The sequence below is a fragment of the Sesamum indicum genome, linkage group LG7 (genome assembly GCF_000512975.1).
Source record: "Sesamum indicum cultivar Zhongzhi No. 13 linkage group LG7, S_indicum_v1.0, whole genome shotgun sequence".
NCBI classification, from domain to species: Eukaryota; Viridiplantae; Streptophyta; class Magnoliopsida; order Lamiales; family Pedaliaceae; genus Sesamum; species Sesamum indicum.
Window position 1 is genome coordinate 5,784,392 of NC_026151.1, and position 17,652 is coordinate 5,802,043.

General features: G+C 35.4%; 3 protein-coding genes across 3 annotated transcripts in view; 1 reads left to right on the forward strand and 2 right to left on the reverse strand.

Moving 5' to 3' along the window:
• The window catches only part of LOC105166374 (VAMP-like protein YKT61), a 6,676-nt gene extending 5,032 nt beyond the window's left edge, over positions 1-1,644 (reverse strand). Inside the window, exon 1 of the mRNA XM_011085710.2 lies at positions 1,185-1,644. Coding sequence (XP_011084012.1) covers positions 1,185-1,380 — 196 coding nt within the window. The 5' untranslated portion in view covers positions 1,381-1,644. The remainder of the gene's footprint in view (positions 1-1,184) is intronic.
• Positions 6,246-11,812, forward strand: LOC105166375. The gene is made up of 3 exons (XM_011085712.2): positions 6,246-6,637; positions 10,679-10,702; positions 11,176-11,812. Exons 1-3 carry the CDS (start codon positions 6,445-6,447, stop codon positions 11,475-11,477), a joined length of 519 nt encoding a protein of 172 aa, XP_011084014.1. The 5' UTR covers positions 6,246-6,444; the 3' UTR covers positions 11,478-11,812.
• On the reverse strand, positions 12,932-17,117 carry LOC105166376 (two-component response regulator ARR12). The gene is made up of 6 exons (XM_011085713.2): positions 16,537-17,117; positions 15,546-15,698; positions 14,971-15,360; positions 14,802-14,878; positions 13,284-14,510; positions 12,932-13,029 (listed from the first exon to the last, which is right to left on the reverse strand). Exons 1-6 carry the CDS (start codon positions 16,670-16,672, stop codon positions 12,961-12,963), a joined length of 2,052 nt encoding a protein of 683 aa, XP_011084015.1. The 5' UTR covers positions 16,673-17,117; the 3' UTR covers positions 12,932-12,960.

Below are 17,652 nucleotides of genomic sequence, written 5' to 3' on the forward strand. Positions count from 1 at the left end.
TTCAGCAGGCTAAATTCATTTGTTCCTTGTCTAAATCCATGCATCAGGTTCTACCAAAAGTAAACCCCAATAACTGGGTCAAAACAAGTAAACCATATTCTCAAAATTTATAAATACCAGATCTTGGAAAACATCAAGCACATTCCGGATATCAGCAGCAAGCCATAACCAGATGATAATCTTCCCCACTGCCCTCTTGGTCATGGGTCATTCATCCCTACCAAATATGTTAAAATTGTATTACATTGGTTATCCTCACTAACGACAACCAATTGTTTCCAGCAAGCTTGATGCCACTTCCTCTCATAACTTTAGTCAACAACAAAGGCCAAAAATGACTAATTAACTATTTCTGTTCAAAGGCATAACAAATTACATGTGTACTTAATACCAATGCTGAATTCATGTCACATGGTGCAAAAAATTCTTATCAACTTTAACATTCACCAAAAACCAATCATATCATAAGGTATAGCCCCATGGCAGTTGCTTCAAAAAATCCGAATAGGTTGGAGGAAAATTTGGGAAACCTACAGGTAAAAAATAAATAAAAAATGTTTCTTTGTCTCTTGCCATGTGTAGTCCCAATAAGAATGACATTCTATGACTTCCATGTTTAACTTTTTATTCCCTCATCCTGTCACCTCTCTTCCTTCATGGAGTTTATTTGTCAGTGCTAAACTTTATAGGTGAGAGGTCAGACCCCTGATCATTACCATCATGGACAAAATGAATGAAAAGCCAATAAACCACAATTCAAGATCAAATATAATCGAGATAATACCAACTACATTGTAATATCAGACACAGATAAAGGATACAATCAATCAGAAACAGGTCCAGGTTTCCAGCGATTGAGAACCCCCAAAAGAGAACAGATTAGAGAATAGCGCAAACAAAATTCCTAAGCCATTTTCAAGAGAAACCTTAAAAAACAGAGTACCCAAACTATATTTCCATAATTCAATTCCCAACCAAAGCAAAAAAATGTATAAATTAGCAGAAAGCAATTAACAAAAAGCGAAACCAAAACAACCAAGCTACATAGTTCCTTCAGAATACTAACCTACATGAATCAAAACCAAGCATAATCCCTTCAAATCATCAAGTTACGCATAAACTAACAGACAGAAAACACAGATTGAAGAAAACGGAGAACACGAAAAAGTGTTATCGTAATGGACCTTCGTGCTGGACAGACTGGCGCTGCCCCGGCGGAGTCCGTTTAGACACGGTCCGACCCACGAAAACAAGGAACTCCCTAACGCTGGGCCGTTGAAAGAACCCGAAACTGCTGAGATCCGAAGCGTTTGCTAATATAATGGGATCAGAACCCTCCGGGCTGCATTTTAGTAACATCAAAGCCGTGATCTTCACCATCTTCAAGACCCTTTTCCTATTCTCTTCTTCTTTCTATCCCTTCCTCGTTCTTTCTGTTCCAACGTACGAGATTACTAGCTACCAAATGGGAGAGAATTCAATGTCAACAGGAACCTTTCTTTGCTTCCTGATTAAGAAAGTAAACCCAGAAATGTAAGCATGCTGGCTGTACGTGTGTGTATTAGAGAGGTGAAGATTGATTATGGCTTCAAGAGGGGGAAGGTTACTGGTTCAAGAATCAGATACGGTGCGGTGCGTTCTTGGAAAGTTGTGCAATTGGATTGTACCTTACTGCCACGTCCTCATGTCGATTGGGAGAATTCAAACAAGAAATAGTTCTGTTCTTGCTAAAATACTCAATTATGTTTGGTTTTATTTTTAATTTATTTTGACGTGATTTTGTGAAAATAGAGAGATAAAAATAAAGATAAATAAGTATGTATTAGAGATAGTGTATATGTTTGAATTTATTTTTGGAGATAATATAAAATAGAAAAAAGTATTATTTTAATCCGCTAAGTATGCTTAATTTTAATTTTAGTCCGATAACTATGTCCATTTTTGTTTAGACCCAGTAACTTACGAAATTGCTTACTTTTAGTCTGGCACATTTTCGAACAATTTTACCCCTATAAGTACATATGGACTAAAACTACCTTTCAAAAGTTGCATAGGGGTAAAATTGTCCGAAAATCTGCCAGATGATTAAAAGTAAGCAATTTCATAAGTTACTGGACCTAAATAAAAATGGATATAGTTATCGAACTAAAATTAAAATTAGGCATACTTAGAGGACTAAAATAATACTTTTTCCTATAAAATAAGTATGGTATGTTTGCTATTGTTTAGTGGGAGACAAAAACTACTGTTCGTTATCAAATCATGTCTTTTTTATATATAATTATTATATGTATGAGTATATATATAATTTTTTTAATTGTAGGGTTTATAATTAGTGTAGACTTATTTTGACAAAAAATAAATGGGGCACTGTTCCAAAATATTTCAAAACACCACCAGAACTTTCAAAACAAATCAAAGCAAATATTTACTATGCTTTGGTCCATGTTGGAGATGGGTCAAAAATAAAATCAGACACTATGCTCTAGTTTCGGATTTTTCCCACCCAAGAATTTTATTAGCTTTTAGGTGAGGTAAAAAGTAAGAATCTTGCGTGGCGATTTATTTTCTTTTTAATTACGGATACTTACACTGTTTCCCTATCGTTTGATGCAATTATACGTATATTTTTTATAATTTAAAAAATTATATTTAATACTCCTAATGTTTATTTTTGTCTAACAAATAAATTTATTGATTAGTCAAAATTCATTATATTTACTAAAATAGCAACAAAACAAAATAAAAAAATTTCGAAATTACTTATTACTGATTTAATGTAGGTAAAATAAATCTTTTTTAACCAAACTATTCTTATAAAATGAAGATACCTCCTCATATGCATTATCATGTGAAAATGTATAAAAGTAGTTTGGTAAGAGAAACTATTTGTTTGATATTCAATAAACCCGTAATAAGTCAATCGAAGGTAAATATGAATTTGCACTTAAATTTTTAGTGTTTGACAGAAAAAGAAAGAGGTAGAAGTCAAACCAGGTAAGCGGGTCGGATAGACGGATTTCAATTGGGTCAAGCAACTTTGATTAGAGACTAGCCATCCAAGAGGGATTGGTTGGGCCTTAGTTGATTTGGACCATTAAATATTTCACAGAACTACAGTAAAACCTCTATAAATTAATAATCTTGGGACCATGAATTTTTATTAATTTAGAGAGATATTAATTTATCGATAAATTAATATTTTATTAATTAAAAGAGAGACTTTTTAAATTTAACAAATTTAGTACATATGTATTGAAAATAAATGAATTCATATATATTTCATTGATTATGTTCATGCATCAATCAATTCTTTGTAACTAATTAAATATATTTATATTGTATACAATTAACTATTATATTCGTAGACGCATGTATCAATTCATTGAAATTACTTAAATATACATGTTTACATTAATTCGTTGCACTTAAATAACTATTATAGCCAATTAAATATATTCATGCATGATGATGAAACATATACTTAAATCTCAATATGAAAATAAAACAATTCATGACATCTAACCATGTCTTTTCTTCTAAAAGGCATCGCAAAATCATCCATGAATGATCAAATGCGTAAAGCATTACATACTTCATATTTTAATAAATTACCATAATATTTATAATTGTAATATTTATTAATTATTAATTTAGAATTTTAATGGGACCTAATATTTATAAAGGAATTTTCTGAAAAATTATTATCTTATTATCTTATCAAATTTGATGATTTTTTATAAAGGCCCAAGTCGGGACCGGAAGATTTTATTATTTTAGAGAGTTTATTAATTTATAGAGTATTAATTTATGGAGGTTTTACTGTATTCTTATTTTTTGTTGTTGGGGTAATTTTTATTATTACAAAAACAAAAAATGAGTGCTTTATATAAATAAATTATAAATTAGGGGTGTGAAGGTAATTATTCTTAAATTCTATGGTGAGTGACGAGTCCAACTTCCAATTGTTTGTCTTTCCTTTGCCCGAGGTGACGTGTCTTGGATTGGCTATGGAATTCTATTGACGTCGGTGGTTTTAAAATTGGATCAAATCTGGCCGTTCGATCAATCTAATCGAATATCAACCGACAGTTCGGTTCATTTTAAAAATTGATATGAACTGAAAAAGATTGAAAAGGATGAGTGCATTATTTCAATCCGATCCACTTAATTCGCATTAAATAATTTAAAAAATTAAAAAAAATCATTTTTATAAAATTCAACTTAAAATTTGGGTTAACTTATAAGTTATAACTAATTGAATTAAACTAATTAATAATTATTGATTTAATTCTAATTATGTATATTTAAAATTTAAATTATCTAATTTAGTCAAGTAAATTTTATTTGAAACATGAACCTTTTTTTCCATATAAAATTTGAATTTTTCTAAATCATTATTCTATGGTGTATGGCTTTTTTTTTAAATTATATATAGATTCAACTAATATATTAATATGATTAAAATGAGTAAGCAAATTATATCAACTCAAGAAATAATTAAGAACGAATAAATTACAGTAATTCACATAAAATAAAATAAACACTTACAAAAAGTGAGATTCTTAGATTTTGTGTACAATAAATATCAATTTTTAAGTATGATATTATAATACTCCATTAAGCTAACATGGTAGTAAAAAGGGTAAAAAATATAGTAGGTAGATTTAAGTGAAGAATATATGAACGTGTGAGGGCATGGATGAGTGTCCCTTTGAATTTGTTAATGTGGAAGTGTTGGAATTGTTTTTCTCCTATTAGGAAAGTGCTTTATTTATAGACAACCACAAGATTGTTGGAGAAGATCATGAATTCGAAGGATCATACCCTCAAAGTTGTTGGATAATGCTGACCTTCCCTCAAATTTGATGCAAAGTCCTCCAGTGACTGGTTGATACTCCTCAAATTTGAGGGTTAGCTGGAGGATACCCCCCAGATTCGGGGAGGTTGTTGTAGTATGTTGCAATCTTCTGAAGGATAAGGTTTAGTCCCCCTTAGATTTTCAGGGAGGTGGTTGAGGAGCCTTCTCCCAACTGGACTTCAAGTCTATTATGGTTTATAGTCCTTCTCTTTAGGGGGGTTGCCAGGTGTCCGCTGGTCCCCTATTTTTTGGGGGTGTCTGTTTAGGCCTCCTTATGAGCCTGTGAGACCTCTTGAATTAGGGCCCTCGTAGATTAGGCCGGTTGGACTTCTGTTTTTTGAGGAGGTCTGTCTAGGCCTCTTGAGCTTTCTCCGAACTAGACCCCTTGGGAGCATCATGACCCTTGCATTTTTTCTTCTTCTTGGGCTGCTTAGGACTCTTTTAGCCAACCTATTTTTGTGCACATCAAGAATAATAATACAAACCAATATGTCACATTTTGAAAAAAGAAAAATGAAAGAAATGGAAAAGCAAAAAGAAATTAATTTAAGGGTATTATCAACTAATTTCTTTTGACATGGTAACATAAACCACCGTTTGCGAGTGCAAAGACACTTTTCTATATTAGCCGTCCTAGCGTGCATATAATAAATAATTTTTTATATATTATAAATAAAAATAAAATATTATAATTGGGTAGTTAAGTTAATATAAAATTTGAGAAGTTGAATAAATTAATAATCTTATCGGTTGAAGGGCATTTTTTGGATCATAAAAAATTAGTACACCACTGTCAAAATCGTCATTTTGTGTTTATAGCATCTCTTTTCTTTATAATAATATAAAGATATGCATATTTATGTGTGTTTGCGTGCTTTTACGGCCAGGTCAATTAATTTTTCTTTTATATTGATTCAAATAATTAGACCGATGATCTAATAACCCCATAATTTATTTGGTTCGGTCTATATTTTAATTTTTAAAATATTAATTACAGCGAATATTAGATTTTCTTAGGTAGATTTTGAAATAATTAATTTTTTAAGAAAAAGTAATTGTGAATTTCATAATTGATTATAAAAATATAAATTGTAGTTAAATTCTAAAATTAACATTCTTAAGATTAGTTGAAGAAATTAAAAAAAAATATTTAACGAGGATAAGTACTAATTAGATGAAAATATTATAAAGAAATTGAAAAATACAGATTATAACTTTTATGAAAACGTTTGTTTAATATGAGAAAATTATTAAAAAAGAGCAAAATGATATAAAATCGTGTTTACACTTGAAATACAGGTTTAACCAGGTGGATCACAGGGGCAGGTAAAGTAAATACAAATACTTGGAGTAGTACTTTGTAATATTTGAGAAATGAGAATTGGGTTGAAGGAGGACTGTTTCCAAGATTTCACAAACCATTACAAAAGAGTAAACAATTCTACCGTCCGCGTTGATAAATAGGTTGCAGGGCAGATAGATCCGGGATGCCCATTTAATTTAATGCGATGAACCACTGTTAGATCTCGTATTCTTCCAACACACACAGACGCACACACTGAGACTGAGGAGGGGAGAGAGAGATGAGTAGGAGATCCGGGGCTTGCTTGCGGTGTTGCTTGGTGATTTTTGCAGTGGTTTCTGCACTCTGTGTATCTGGGCCGGCTTTGTATTTTAAATTCAAGAAAGGTTTGAAATTGGAAGGGGTTTCGGCAGCTTGTGCTCCATGCATTTGCAATTGTGCTCCCCCTCAATCCCTTTTTCAGATTGTTCCTGGTATGACCAATTTCTGATTTCTTGTTTGTGATTATAGTTTCTGGGTTCTTGGGGATTCGTGTACTTTTTCTGCTATTGTCATATCTAAGCTGTTTTCTTCTATGAACTCGCCCTAACAGCTGAAATCCTATAAATTTGTGTGACAACAGATCATGTTTGCCTTCCATCGTAGGGTGGTGTATATATTTCTGTTACGCTGCTCCTTTTCTTTTGTTCAGGGGGGTCAGTAGGGTGGGAGGGGGGTTGGGGAACTATAACTAGCATGGTGGTAATGGGATTCATGAGAACTGTTGGATCTCATTATAATACCAAGTTGTGTTTGTGTTTGGCTTGCATTATTACTGGTAATCGATGGCTTGCATTGAATTCAACACCAAGATCCAGCTTGGATTTCTAGAAGTGGCAAAAACTGTTTGCCAGTTACGCAAATTTTGTAGCTTTTCATCGCACTTCAGCAACAAAACGAATAACAAAAGTTCTTATTGTTGTACTAAAGTGCTGATTAGTTGAGCTACCTAGGGTACAGATAAGTAGTTGTTTTGGCTCTTACATTAATTTTATATTTATTGGTCATATGTCCACTAGCACTCAACTTTCTGATTTTCCTTAAATGGGTGTTTGATATTAAGCTGCAAGAAAATTGATGATAATGTAGGTGACTGTCCAATCAGTCCGACAATGAGGGTCAGGGTGTTGATGTTCTTAAAATGAATAGAGGCATGCTTTATTTCCCCTCTCTTTCCCATGCATATACTTTCCTAGGTTCATGATCAAGATTCTTAGCATTAAAAAAGCTTTCGATTTTATAGCACACATTCAACATATTAGTACTTCTCTGATGTAAAAAGGTTTATGGCAATATACTTGCTGTTATCTTGTATGATGGTTCGATTATCAAAATCGGTCTCCTGGATAAAGTTGTTGACGTTGAAGTAATAGATACACAGGGAATTGGCAGTTGCCTCAGCTGCTTGAATAATGTCTGAGTACTGTAGCTTAAATGTTAGTAGAAGACGACCTATATTAAACTATTGGGATTATTATTAGTAAGATGAGTTAAGTTTGAGAGACAGTTGAAAGTACTTTGCTATTCTGAAATATAATGAATGAGGAAGGGAGGTCTCACTTCTCTTTTGATCTAGTTTGGAAAGAATGGATACCTAGTTTGGTTTCAGCTTTCAGCTAACTGCATAAAAAGAGAGCTTGAGAGAAGCATGGTGAGGTCGAGGAAAGAGAAAGGATAATAAGACAATGTTTTTTCTTTAAATGTGGTTCTATGTGACTATTATGACAGACACATAACTGAGGAAAATACACCTGACTGTAAAAATGATCGATTGGATCACGTTGGAAGTTGCAAAACCATCCTCTTTGTTTTTAGTCAGCCTCTAGATAATCTAGTTAGCTCTATACATGTAGATTTATGTCAATTATGCTTTGGATTACGTGGGAATCCTATCTCTGGCATACACTTCCATGATCTTTCAGAACTCAATCACTGGGTAATTTCTTTTATTTCATACATTATTTTTCTCAGCTATCCTTAAGTGGAAATCAAGCAATTAGGACAGTCGTCTGTTATCATCACTACATGAGAAGCTCCACGGTCCACCGCATAGTTGTAAATGCAAGGTGCGGGCCTCAACGCCATTTTTATATAATGGCATATCCCTTGCAAATGGTGACGCCATGGCCCACCATGCTGCGCCATTGTTCTTGGCGCAGAGTCGTGCCATATGCAAGCCCCAGCCCTTTTAGGCTGGGGCTTGAAAAAAGCTGGGCGAAACCCAGTTTTTTCAAATGTTGGGCTTCCCCCAGCATAAATAAAGGCTAGGTTTCCAAGCCAGCCTTTAGTTTAGTTTTTTTTTTTTAAAGAAAAATTATAGAAATTTACACAAAAAATAAGCTGAAGGGGGAAGACATTAGGGTTTTACTGTTTTACACCTTTCCTAAAAGAAAGGAGAGAAGATATTCTACTATGAGTGATGGATATTTTATGTTTATTTTCATTTTGACTATCTAGGATTTGTTTAATGGTTTTGCATATTTCGAACTCTTTGTTTTCCGTAAGACTTGTTGTTTTGCATATTTCTTTTATAGTATGATGATTAAAATAATTTCTAGTGTTTATATTTAATTGTTTGTGCATTTTTATGTGAAATATATTGATGTATGAAATATATAATTTATTTTTGTATATGTGCACCATGCTTTAAGAAGGCACGCATTGCGCCATGCGCCATGGCTCAAGAGGACCCTTGCGCCATGGTGTGCCATGCGCTATTAGCAACTATGGTCCCCCAGTACTTCAGTACTATGTCCTTAGAAGTTATTAGTGAGGGTGCCTTGGTTAATTCTGAGATAATAGACTTCCTTTCTTTTTGATGCAAATCCAGAATACAGATTAGCAAGGATATTAATAGCTTATGTAATCTTTGGGCTTTTGTTAGCTTGGAGATATGCTTTTGTTCGCACACTTTATACTTTGTATAGATGACCTTTTTACAGATCTTAAATGACATTCTAGAAGGAAGCCAGTATAGTGCGAACCTTATTGATAAGTAGCCATACTATTGATGTTCTACAGGTGTGAGATAGATCCAGTGGGGTTTGTTCTTTATTCTCTTGCAAGTTAAAATGCATGTGTAAATGGGATCTCCTTCATCAGAATTTTTTTTTTTTTTTTTAAAAAAGAAACCACCGGAACGGTGGGGGTCCTTCATCAGATTCATGATTTAGATAGTTGATACCAAATAGTTCTTTAAGCTTTCTACTTGATCGTTTGCATTTCTTGTTCTTATCCTTTCTCTTATCATATGTGCATGGTAACCTGTATTTCTGTTTGTTCACTTCCTCAAGCACCATCCTTTTGGACGATCTTCATCACAGAATAGCTTGACTTGTTAAGGTTGTACTCATAATTACACAAACCTCTGCTCTTAATACAAATATTACTAGTGCCCTCCCCCCTTGACCGCTGAAATTCAGTCAAGTTGATGGAATTAGTGAAAAGACACGTCTAATGTTTAATAGCAATAGGGAGTATTTGTAATGTTTGTAATATTAAAAGCATATGTTATACGTCTTCAATGTGTTATTTCTTTTTATCCTTTTGCACAACGATTCTTTGAGGTCATATATGAATTGGTTCCTTGTGCAACTAAATGAAAATATCACAGACACACTTATGCAAATGTAAAGACAAGATATGAAAAAGAAAAACATTCATCACATCGAGTTATATACTGATTGCTAATAGAGTTAGGGATATTTCAAGGAAAGTTTTAGCACAAGAGAAAGGATAGAGTATCACTTACTTTAGCTTCCATGTAGAGCTGAGTTTATTGGACATCTAATACTGCATCCATGCACCACTATATCCATGGTTTCTAATTTGACAAATATTATTTCAATAAGTAATCATCACGACATAAACTGTTGTGCCCATTATTTGTGTCAGATGTGTATCTTTGTCGATGACAAGTGCTTTCTTAGTAAAGTATTAGTATCATGGAACTCCACTGGTTATTGGTTGCTATGTTTTATTTTTGTAAGCCGAGAGTCCGTGAATTATGAAATAATCAGTATAGGGACGCATAAGTTGAGTTCATTATCTTAGCTATCTTAACACGGAATAATAGTGTAATTATCCCTATACCTGTTAAAGATGGGTTACTGTGTTATTAGAAACCATCCTCCGGCTTGCTGCTTGAGGGGAGGGGAAATGAGAGAATTGAAATTGAATTTGTGCTATCGAGAACTGTAATCAGTTAGGTCTTTACTTTCCCTCTTCCTTCTCTGACTTTCAAGCAATAAATTAAAAAGTATTGAAAGTTACCTATTAAACTGACAGCTTTGTTTTAATAGACGAAATCCTGTATCTTATTCTTTACTAGACATTAGTAATTCTTCTCGCTTTTACTCTTGCCATTTATCCTTCTTCTTTTTGGATGTATTTATAAATTGCAGTCTAATTTGGTCTTGTGGAATTAGAGAACCCAACTTTGACACTTTGTAATTTGTTTTTTCTTTTTCTTGCAGGCTTGGCTAATCTCTCTGTTACAGGTTAGTCTGTAGGAAGATTTCCTCTCTTTACTACTCCTTTCACCTTGCGAGCATCCTTTTATGGGTGTGCATGAAAAAATAGGATTTCATTTTCATCGTGGATAATTCGACAACTTATTCTAAAGATTCTAAAAAGATGGCACCTACTTTGCTTGCTTTTCTGGTCTCGCTTTGACTGAATTAGAAGTTTGAGTAATAATGCTTCAACGTTTTGAGCTCATTTTATTTCCTGTTATTTTGGTAGATATTTTAAGCTCCTTTTAATGATACATATGAAGATGATCAAAATTTGGCTAAAAGTTCAGTTTACATGATATTTGATAAAGTAACAATCTTCCAAATGTTGGATTGATATCATGCTATTTAAAGCCTGGGAGAGTAACTACAGACGTTTTGCATCTGAGTGCAACTCTATTCAGTATTTCTTTAAGTTTTTTCAACTACAACATGATGAAAATTCTCAATTGGCATAGATTGTGGAAAAGATGACCCTGATCTCAAAGAAGAGATGGAGAAGCAATTTGTGGACTTACTGTCCGAAGAGCTAAAGTTGCAAGAAACGGTAGGCGAAGAGCACTCTCATCATATGAACATTACATTAGGTGAGGCAAAAAGATTGGCTTCCCAGTATCAGAGGGAAGCCGAGAAATGCAATGCTGCTACAGAAACTTGTGAGGGAGCCAGAGAACGAGCCCAGGTGCTGCTCACTAAGGAGAAGAAAATGACGACATTGTGGGAACAAAGAGCACGGCAACTTGGTTGGGAAGGGGAATAGTTACATACAGAAATTTTATATATTTCTGTTTTCTGCTAATGCTGTCTACATGTGAATCCAGGAAAGACGAGAACTAAAAGAGTATCGAGCAAGCAAATTTTGCAGAAAAATCTCTGATCATTTCATTTGGTATTCTCTTCGTGCTACTTGTATTCAATATTCATGCTGTCTTGGTTAAATATATGGCTCACACAAGTAGAGCCCAGCTACACTGATAGTATACTAAGTACTCCAAACTATAAATATGTCTCAGACAAATATCATTGTTGGCATCCCATGTAATTTATAAGGGATTTGAATGCTCTACATTACAAGAAATTGCAAGGTTTGTTGCATAGGAAGCCTTCCTTTATGTTTAGCTAATTTTCTGAGGATAACTTTTCATTGTAGCATCTCACCATGCACTTCTCATAGTTCTATATCGAGAAGGATGTTTGGGGAACTTATAAGCTGATCAAAACATTTCTATAAGATTTGAGAGCTTATAAACTGTTGAAGTTGTTTGGTAAGAAGTTCCTAACTTATTGTTAAGATTTCAACAAACTCTTTCAATTTTGATCATATGAATCACAAAATGTCGTTTATTAACATCTTACAAGTCTTAAAACATTTTGTAAAATTAGTGAATTTATATGATGTTTTAAATAAGTTTAGACAAACATCCTCTAAGAGAAAAATGAAAGAAACGTAAGACTAGTGAAATTAAATTCCTACTACTATTTTTATTTCTAAATAAGTATCTCAAGAACTTCTTAAATTAGTCCAATATACATTATTTCCATGATCAGACAAAATTTCCCATGTATGTGTTGTCATAACAACGCAAAAATCATGTGCCATTTTATGAACTTAGATCCAAGTAATCACAATGCTTGAGTAATCTGGGCTCTTACTTCCCAACTTTTGCTTGGTTCAAGCAACCTACGTTCACAAAAAGGTCAGTAAGAACAATATTGAATAAATTCTAACAATAATCCTTCAATATTTAAGTTAGTGTTCTTGGAATGAGAATAGTTTAAGAGTAATGGTGTAAAAACAAAAGGAAAGCTTGACATTTACAATCCGACATAATTATTCGATTTAAAAATAATCAAACAGTTATGAAAATAATGATGTCAACTGGGCAGATTCAAATCCAAGAGTGCACGGATCTTTGGAATGTTTAGTTATTTTCACCATGTTGGAAGACGTTTCGATCATTTAAGGAAGCTTGAGCGTAGCCCCCGCCACAGCTGATAATCGACCAAAAAACATACTTGAAAGCATGGTGCTTACCGAACTGCCTTATTCATAATTTATCCGACTAAGAACGAGTTCCGAGTTTCTCAACACAGTAACTAGGATGCAATTTTCAATTGCAACTGGGGATGGAAAAAAATTAAAACTAAACAGGAATAAAATCAGACATCCTACAAAGATTCTGAACTAAAAAGACAGATCACATATAGACAAAGTTTAGCGGAAGCCTTTGTAGGCAGCAGCCTCACATAGCTGCTCCGAAAGAGTAATCATCAAATCCAAAGTCGCAGTTCGGTATAGCTTCATCTTGTTCCTATGCATCAAGAAAACAAGGGATGTTAATACTGATCGAGAATCAGATAAAGAAAATCCGATGACTTTGAGGGAGTCTCAGGCAGTATTTTCAAAGATAAAGAACGCATTTGTGATGACCAAAGATCGTCCATGCATGCACTAAAATAAGAGGCAAGATGTGCAAGTCGAGGAAGAGACAAGAAATCGAAGGAAATCAGATGCATGTGAAGTTCTGTATGCTGGTGCAGATATCACTACTGGCATTCGTCATACCCGTTTGATCATAGCATTCATCATAGCATCCAATGAATCATAACTACGAGGTACGAATCCTCGCGACTTTGGTTGCTCCAAAAGGAAGTTCTCGTTCGACCTTGCTCTTGATTCTGTTGCCAACTTTTCATTCTCATTCTTTTGCATAAGATTTGAAGCACCTCCAGTCGATCTGCTGTTTATGAACATGCCAGTCTTCTGGTTGAAGATTTCGCTATCCTGGCCCATACTCCGGCTCAAGGGAGACACAGCGCCGTTTGCAGGAATGTAAGAGTCTGAGGAACCGAATGTAGTTTTTGAACTGTGAGAATAGTTCTGCCCTTGTTCACACCACTTTTGGCTTGGTGTTTGAGTAATATTCTGCACATTCCCAACCAAACTTTCTTGGCACTGCATCTCTCTTGAATCTTCAAAAGGCAAAGCCATGGTGGTGGAAATATCAACAGGATTGTTGTGTAAATAAGAACCATTGGAGAAATTATTTTCTCTCACGCCATTCAAGGGCAACTGACTGTGAAATGGGTCAGTCGAAAGTACTGAGTTTGGCTGAACTTTACATGATTCAATGCTACCAGGATCCAGCAAATTAGAGGAGCCATTGACACCAGCAGTAAGAGATTCCAAGCTGAAAGAGGTCATGTTGTGAGAAGAGTGACACCCAAATCCTCCACCACTCAGCGTTTGTTGGGAGTTCCCGTGTAGCATCACGGGAGTACCTTGGATGCCATTTACGATACTGGTTGAGCTGCCAATTGCTGTTCCTGTGTCCGTGAACGCATTGGAAGCTGTATACATCCTTGAATCGTCTACGGCATTGAAATTTACGATTCCAGTGGAGCACTTGTTCTGTTGTAACTGATCCAGTTCCAACGACGATGGCATTCCTTGAAATAAACTTGGACTTTGATTTGTGGGTGAAAGGATCGGATGCATTTCTCCAATAGCAGTGATGTTTTGGGCATGAGTCGGTTGGAGTAGCGCCGGTGGAGTAAGATTATGAAGGTTAACATTAGCGGGAGTATTTAGCCGACCAAGCATACCCCCAGTTGTATAAGGTGATAACCCAGCATTTGCAAGTCTACCTGGTCCGGCCAAAGTTCGAAAATCTCCGAGCCCCTCGAATGGACCAATCCGCATGAAAGGGGAATCCTTAACACCGAGCGCGGCAACCATGTTCGCTTGCTGGGTTGCAACTGAACTAATCCTTTTCAGGTAAAGCCTGTACTTCTGCAAAGTAAAACAAGTCATTACGTTAAGATCAAAGGATTGCTCAACTTTTCCTCCATTCTTTGCAGCTCTATCCTGCAAAATCCAACAACGCTAACCAACTTTCAGCAGCTAGAAGCATTGCTAGGGAGTATTTGGGACTGAGTATATAATCTACTGGAACCACCGAATACTTGACTACTGATACTAACTTAGCACTTCATTCTAATTTTCTTGTCCATTACTGACAGATGAAAAGATATTTCATTAACCAAATGCAAAAACAAGAAGCAGAGAAGAAAAAATTAGTGCCTGGAGATGGCTTGCCACATTTTCCCGTGTAAGCCCTTCGACATTCATCAGGTCAAGAATCCTTTTAGGAACAGCCTCTGTAAAGGATATATGAAGTAACAGACGTTAGAAGGTTTAAGCATATAGAAAAACATGCAAAATCACGTAAGTGGGGGTTGGAAGAACTTACTTTCAATTCCCAACTGGTTAACAGCTGCAACAAACTTCCTATGAAGCTCTATAGACCAGACAACCCGAGGCTTCTTTTGTGTTGCAGGGTCTTCACTTTCATTCCCATTATCTTCACTTTCATCTTCTTCATCCTTCCTCTTTCTATTAAATTTCCCACTCTGATCTGCATTACCCATCGTTGCAGACCCGTGACCTTCTCTGCTAGCGTGATGTGACTTTACATGTTCGGCAGACTTATTCTGGTTCCTTGAGTCAAATTTTTTTCTTCTGATTACATGTTGCCATATATTCCTTAGTTCCTCAATTCGAACGGGTTTGACCAAATAGTCACAGGCACCATGAGTAACCCCTTTCATTACAAGTTTGGGATCACCATTTGCAGACAACACTGCAACAACACAGCATTACAAAGAAATTCCATAATGAACATTTATGATTATCCATGCAATTCATCAATCAAAATTGTGGGCAGGAGCAAAACTCAAAGCCCAAAAGGGATATCTGAAGGTTAGTTGGTCTAAATCTTTAGTACATTACCAAAGAAGACGAGAAGGAAAAGGAATGGGAACATACTAATCACAGGTAGATCCATTTCAAGACCAACAAGTTCAAGAAGTTTAAAACCATCCATGTCTGGCATATGGACATCACTGATCACCAGGTCAAATCGGTCTTTGTTTTCCCTTAACATCTTCAGTGCCATCCTCGCCTGACTCGTCGTCGTAACTGTGAATCCAAAAGAACCATTCGCGTGAAACTTTGACTTAGTTAATTACAAATACCTATGGATGAAATGCACGCATTGAAGACCACCATGATTCTTATTCTTAAGACACAAGTGCACTACAAATCCTTGGATTAGCACAATGTGATTCCTCTACTGTAGCAAACAGACCATCCTTGAGGTCCACAGCATCTAACAAAGAACTTGGCCAGTAACTTTTATCATTTATAACCGAAATGAAAATTACGGGATTCATAAAATAGAAAGAAAAGGAACATTGAGACCAAGGAAAAAAAAACAGGAAAAAGGGACAAATTTCACCTTGCTCACAAGTTCGTTAAACACAATATTTTGCTAAATATCAGGTTTAAATAGAAAACAAGAATCCAAAACCAGCCAAGGCAGTAGGTATTTATAGATTAAACGGAACCAAAACAAAGCTGAAATCAGCACTTCTCAATGTCAAAAGAACATCAATTGGGAAAGTTGAAAATTGGATCCACAAAATCCAGAACCTAATGTACTAAAATTAAAGCATTAGCTCATAAAAGATTGAAGCATTACCCAACACCACAGCTTCAGAAATCCGAGACTCATGGGAGCATACATATAAAAATACAAGTGCAGATAAAGAATCTTCACAAGATTGAAAAGTAATGACAAAGAAATAAGCAACTCTGAACCAAGATTTGTTGAAACAAAGAAGTTGCATTAGTCGAGATTTCAAGTAAAGTTCGAGAAAAACGGCCAAGTCGGGAAGTTCGTAATGAATCTTGAAAACTAGTCCCACAAATCAAGGAAAAGAAGAACAGTCGAAACGGGAACAGAAGTAAAACATACCATGATACTGGCATTTCCTGAGCAAAGTTTCCAGTAATTTCAAGCAAATTGGGTCATCATCAACAGCAAGAACTCGTAGCCCAACTGGGAAATTGTCACTATTTTCATTGTCACCCCTAATTTTCTCCACAGTCATTTCTCGTAGCCCACAAATCCGGAGAGCCGAGATGAGGAATATAAAGATGAGAGGGGCTAAAAGTCGAGTCTTTAACACTAGTAACTCACTTTCTTGAACTCTTCAAGAAAAACCCAGATGCAAAAAGCTTCTCCCAATATCAAGAATTGAAGAATTGACACAAACTGAGAGAGATCACAATCAGAAAACACAACATACACCCTGATTGTGTGTCTGGAGGGAGACAGGGTAAAGACTTAGTTGTAGTAAGTAAAAGCTGTACATATGTACAATGATGATGGTGATGGCTAGAGAATAGTGAATGGTTTCAACTTTCAGCCCAAGTCCCCCTCTCTCTCTCTCTCCCTCTCTCTGTCTCTCTCTCTCTCTCCCTCTCTCTGTCTCTCTCTCTCTTCCTTATAGAACTCTTTTCTTGGCTGTTTACTTTCTCTTTTTCTACCCTTCTGATACACTACTGAATACTGAAAAAAAGGAGTGTATATTATTGTAGTATACGGATATAGATACAGATTGATGTATGTATATGCATGTACATATAATGGGATTGTATAATGGAACTTTATGTAGTCGAATAATGAAAGTTTGTTTATAGTAACTTTTTCCTCTCTCCTAATCAGATGGAGCATGCAATTTTGGAAGTGGAAGACTTTTCGGGAACTCATCCACTGCTCCTCATGTCCACCAAGAGATCCATGCACCACACTCATTTTGAGATCTTGATCCATCTCTCTCATCAGGCAACACATGTATTGTACCTCCACTCAAAGTACAAGACGTCACAGCAAAGCCCTTTTCCCACGTTGTCTTTCTCCAACCCCGCATTCAAACTCCGATAATGCTCTTTTGGAAATGCTAAGGTTGTCTTCATCAATGATGTTCCTCCGAAATACCATTCCTGCCCCCCAGAATTTGGCTATGCAGTAATGCACTTTGGAGGGTAGTGGAGTCTTTCCAGACGCTGGTCGGCAAATTACTGTAGA

Coding starts and splice junctions, on each gene's coding strand:
- LOC105166375 (XM_011085712.2), top strand. CDS start 6,445: ATGAGTAGGAGATCCGGGGCTTGCTTGCGGTGTTGCTTGGTGATTTTT. Junction 6,638..10,678: donor CCTTTTTCAGATTGTTCCTG/GTATGACCAATT, acceptor TTTTTCTTGCAG/GCTTGGCTAATCTCTCTGTT. Junction 10,703..11,175: donor GGCTAATCTCTCTGTTACAG/GTTAGTCTGTAG, acceptor CAATTGGCATAG/ATTGTGGAAAAGATGACCCT.
- LOC105166376 (XM_011085713.2), bottom strand. CDS start 16,672: ATGACTGTGGAGAAAATTAGGGGTGACAATGAAAATAGTGACAATTTC. Junction 14,511..14,801: donor ATGTGGCAAGCCATCTCCAG/GCACTAATTTTT, acceptor TTTACTTTGCAG/AAGTACAGGCTTTACCTGAA. Junction 13,030..13,283: donor TGAATGCTATGATCAAACGG/GTATGACGAATG, acceptor CTTGATGCATAG/GAACAAGATGAAGCTATACC.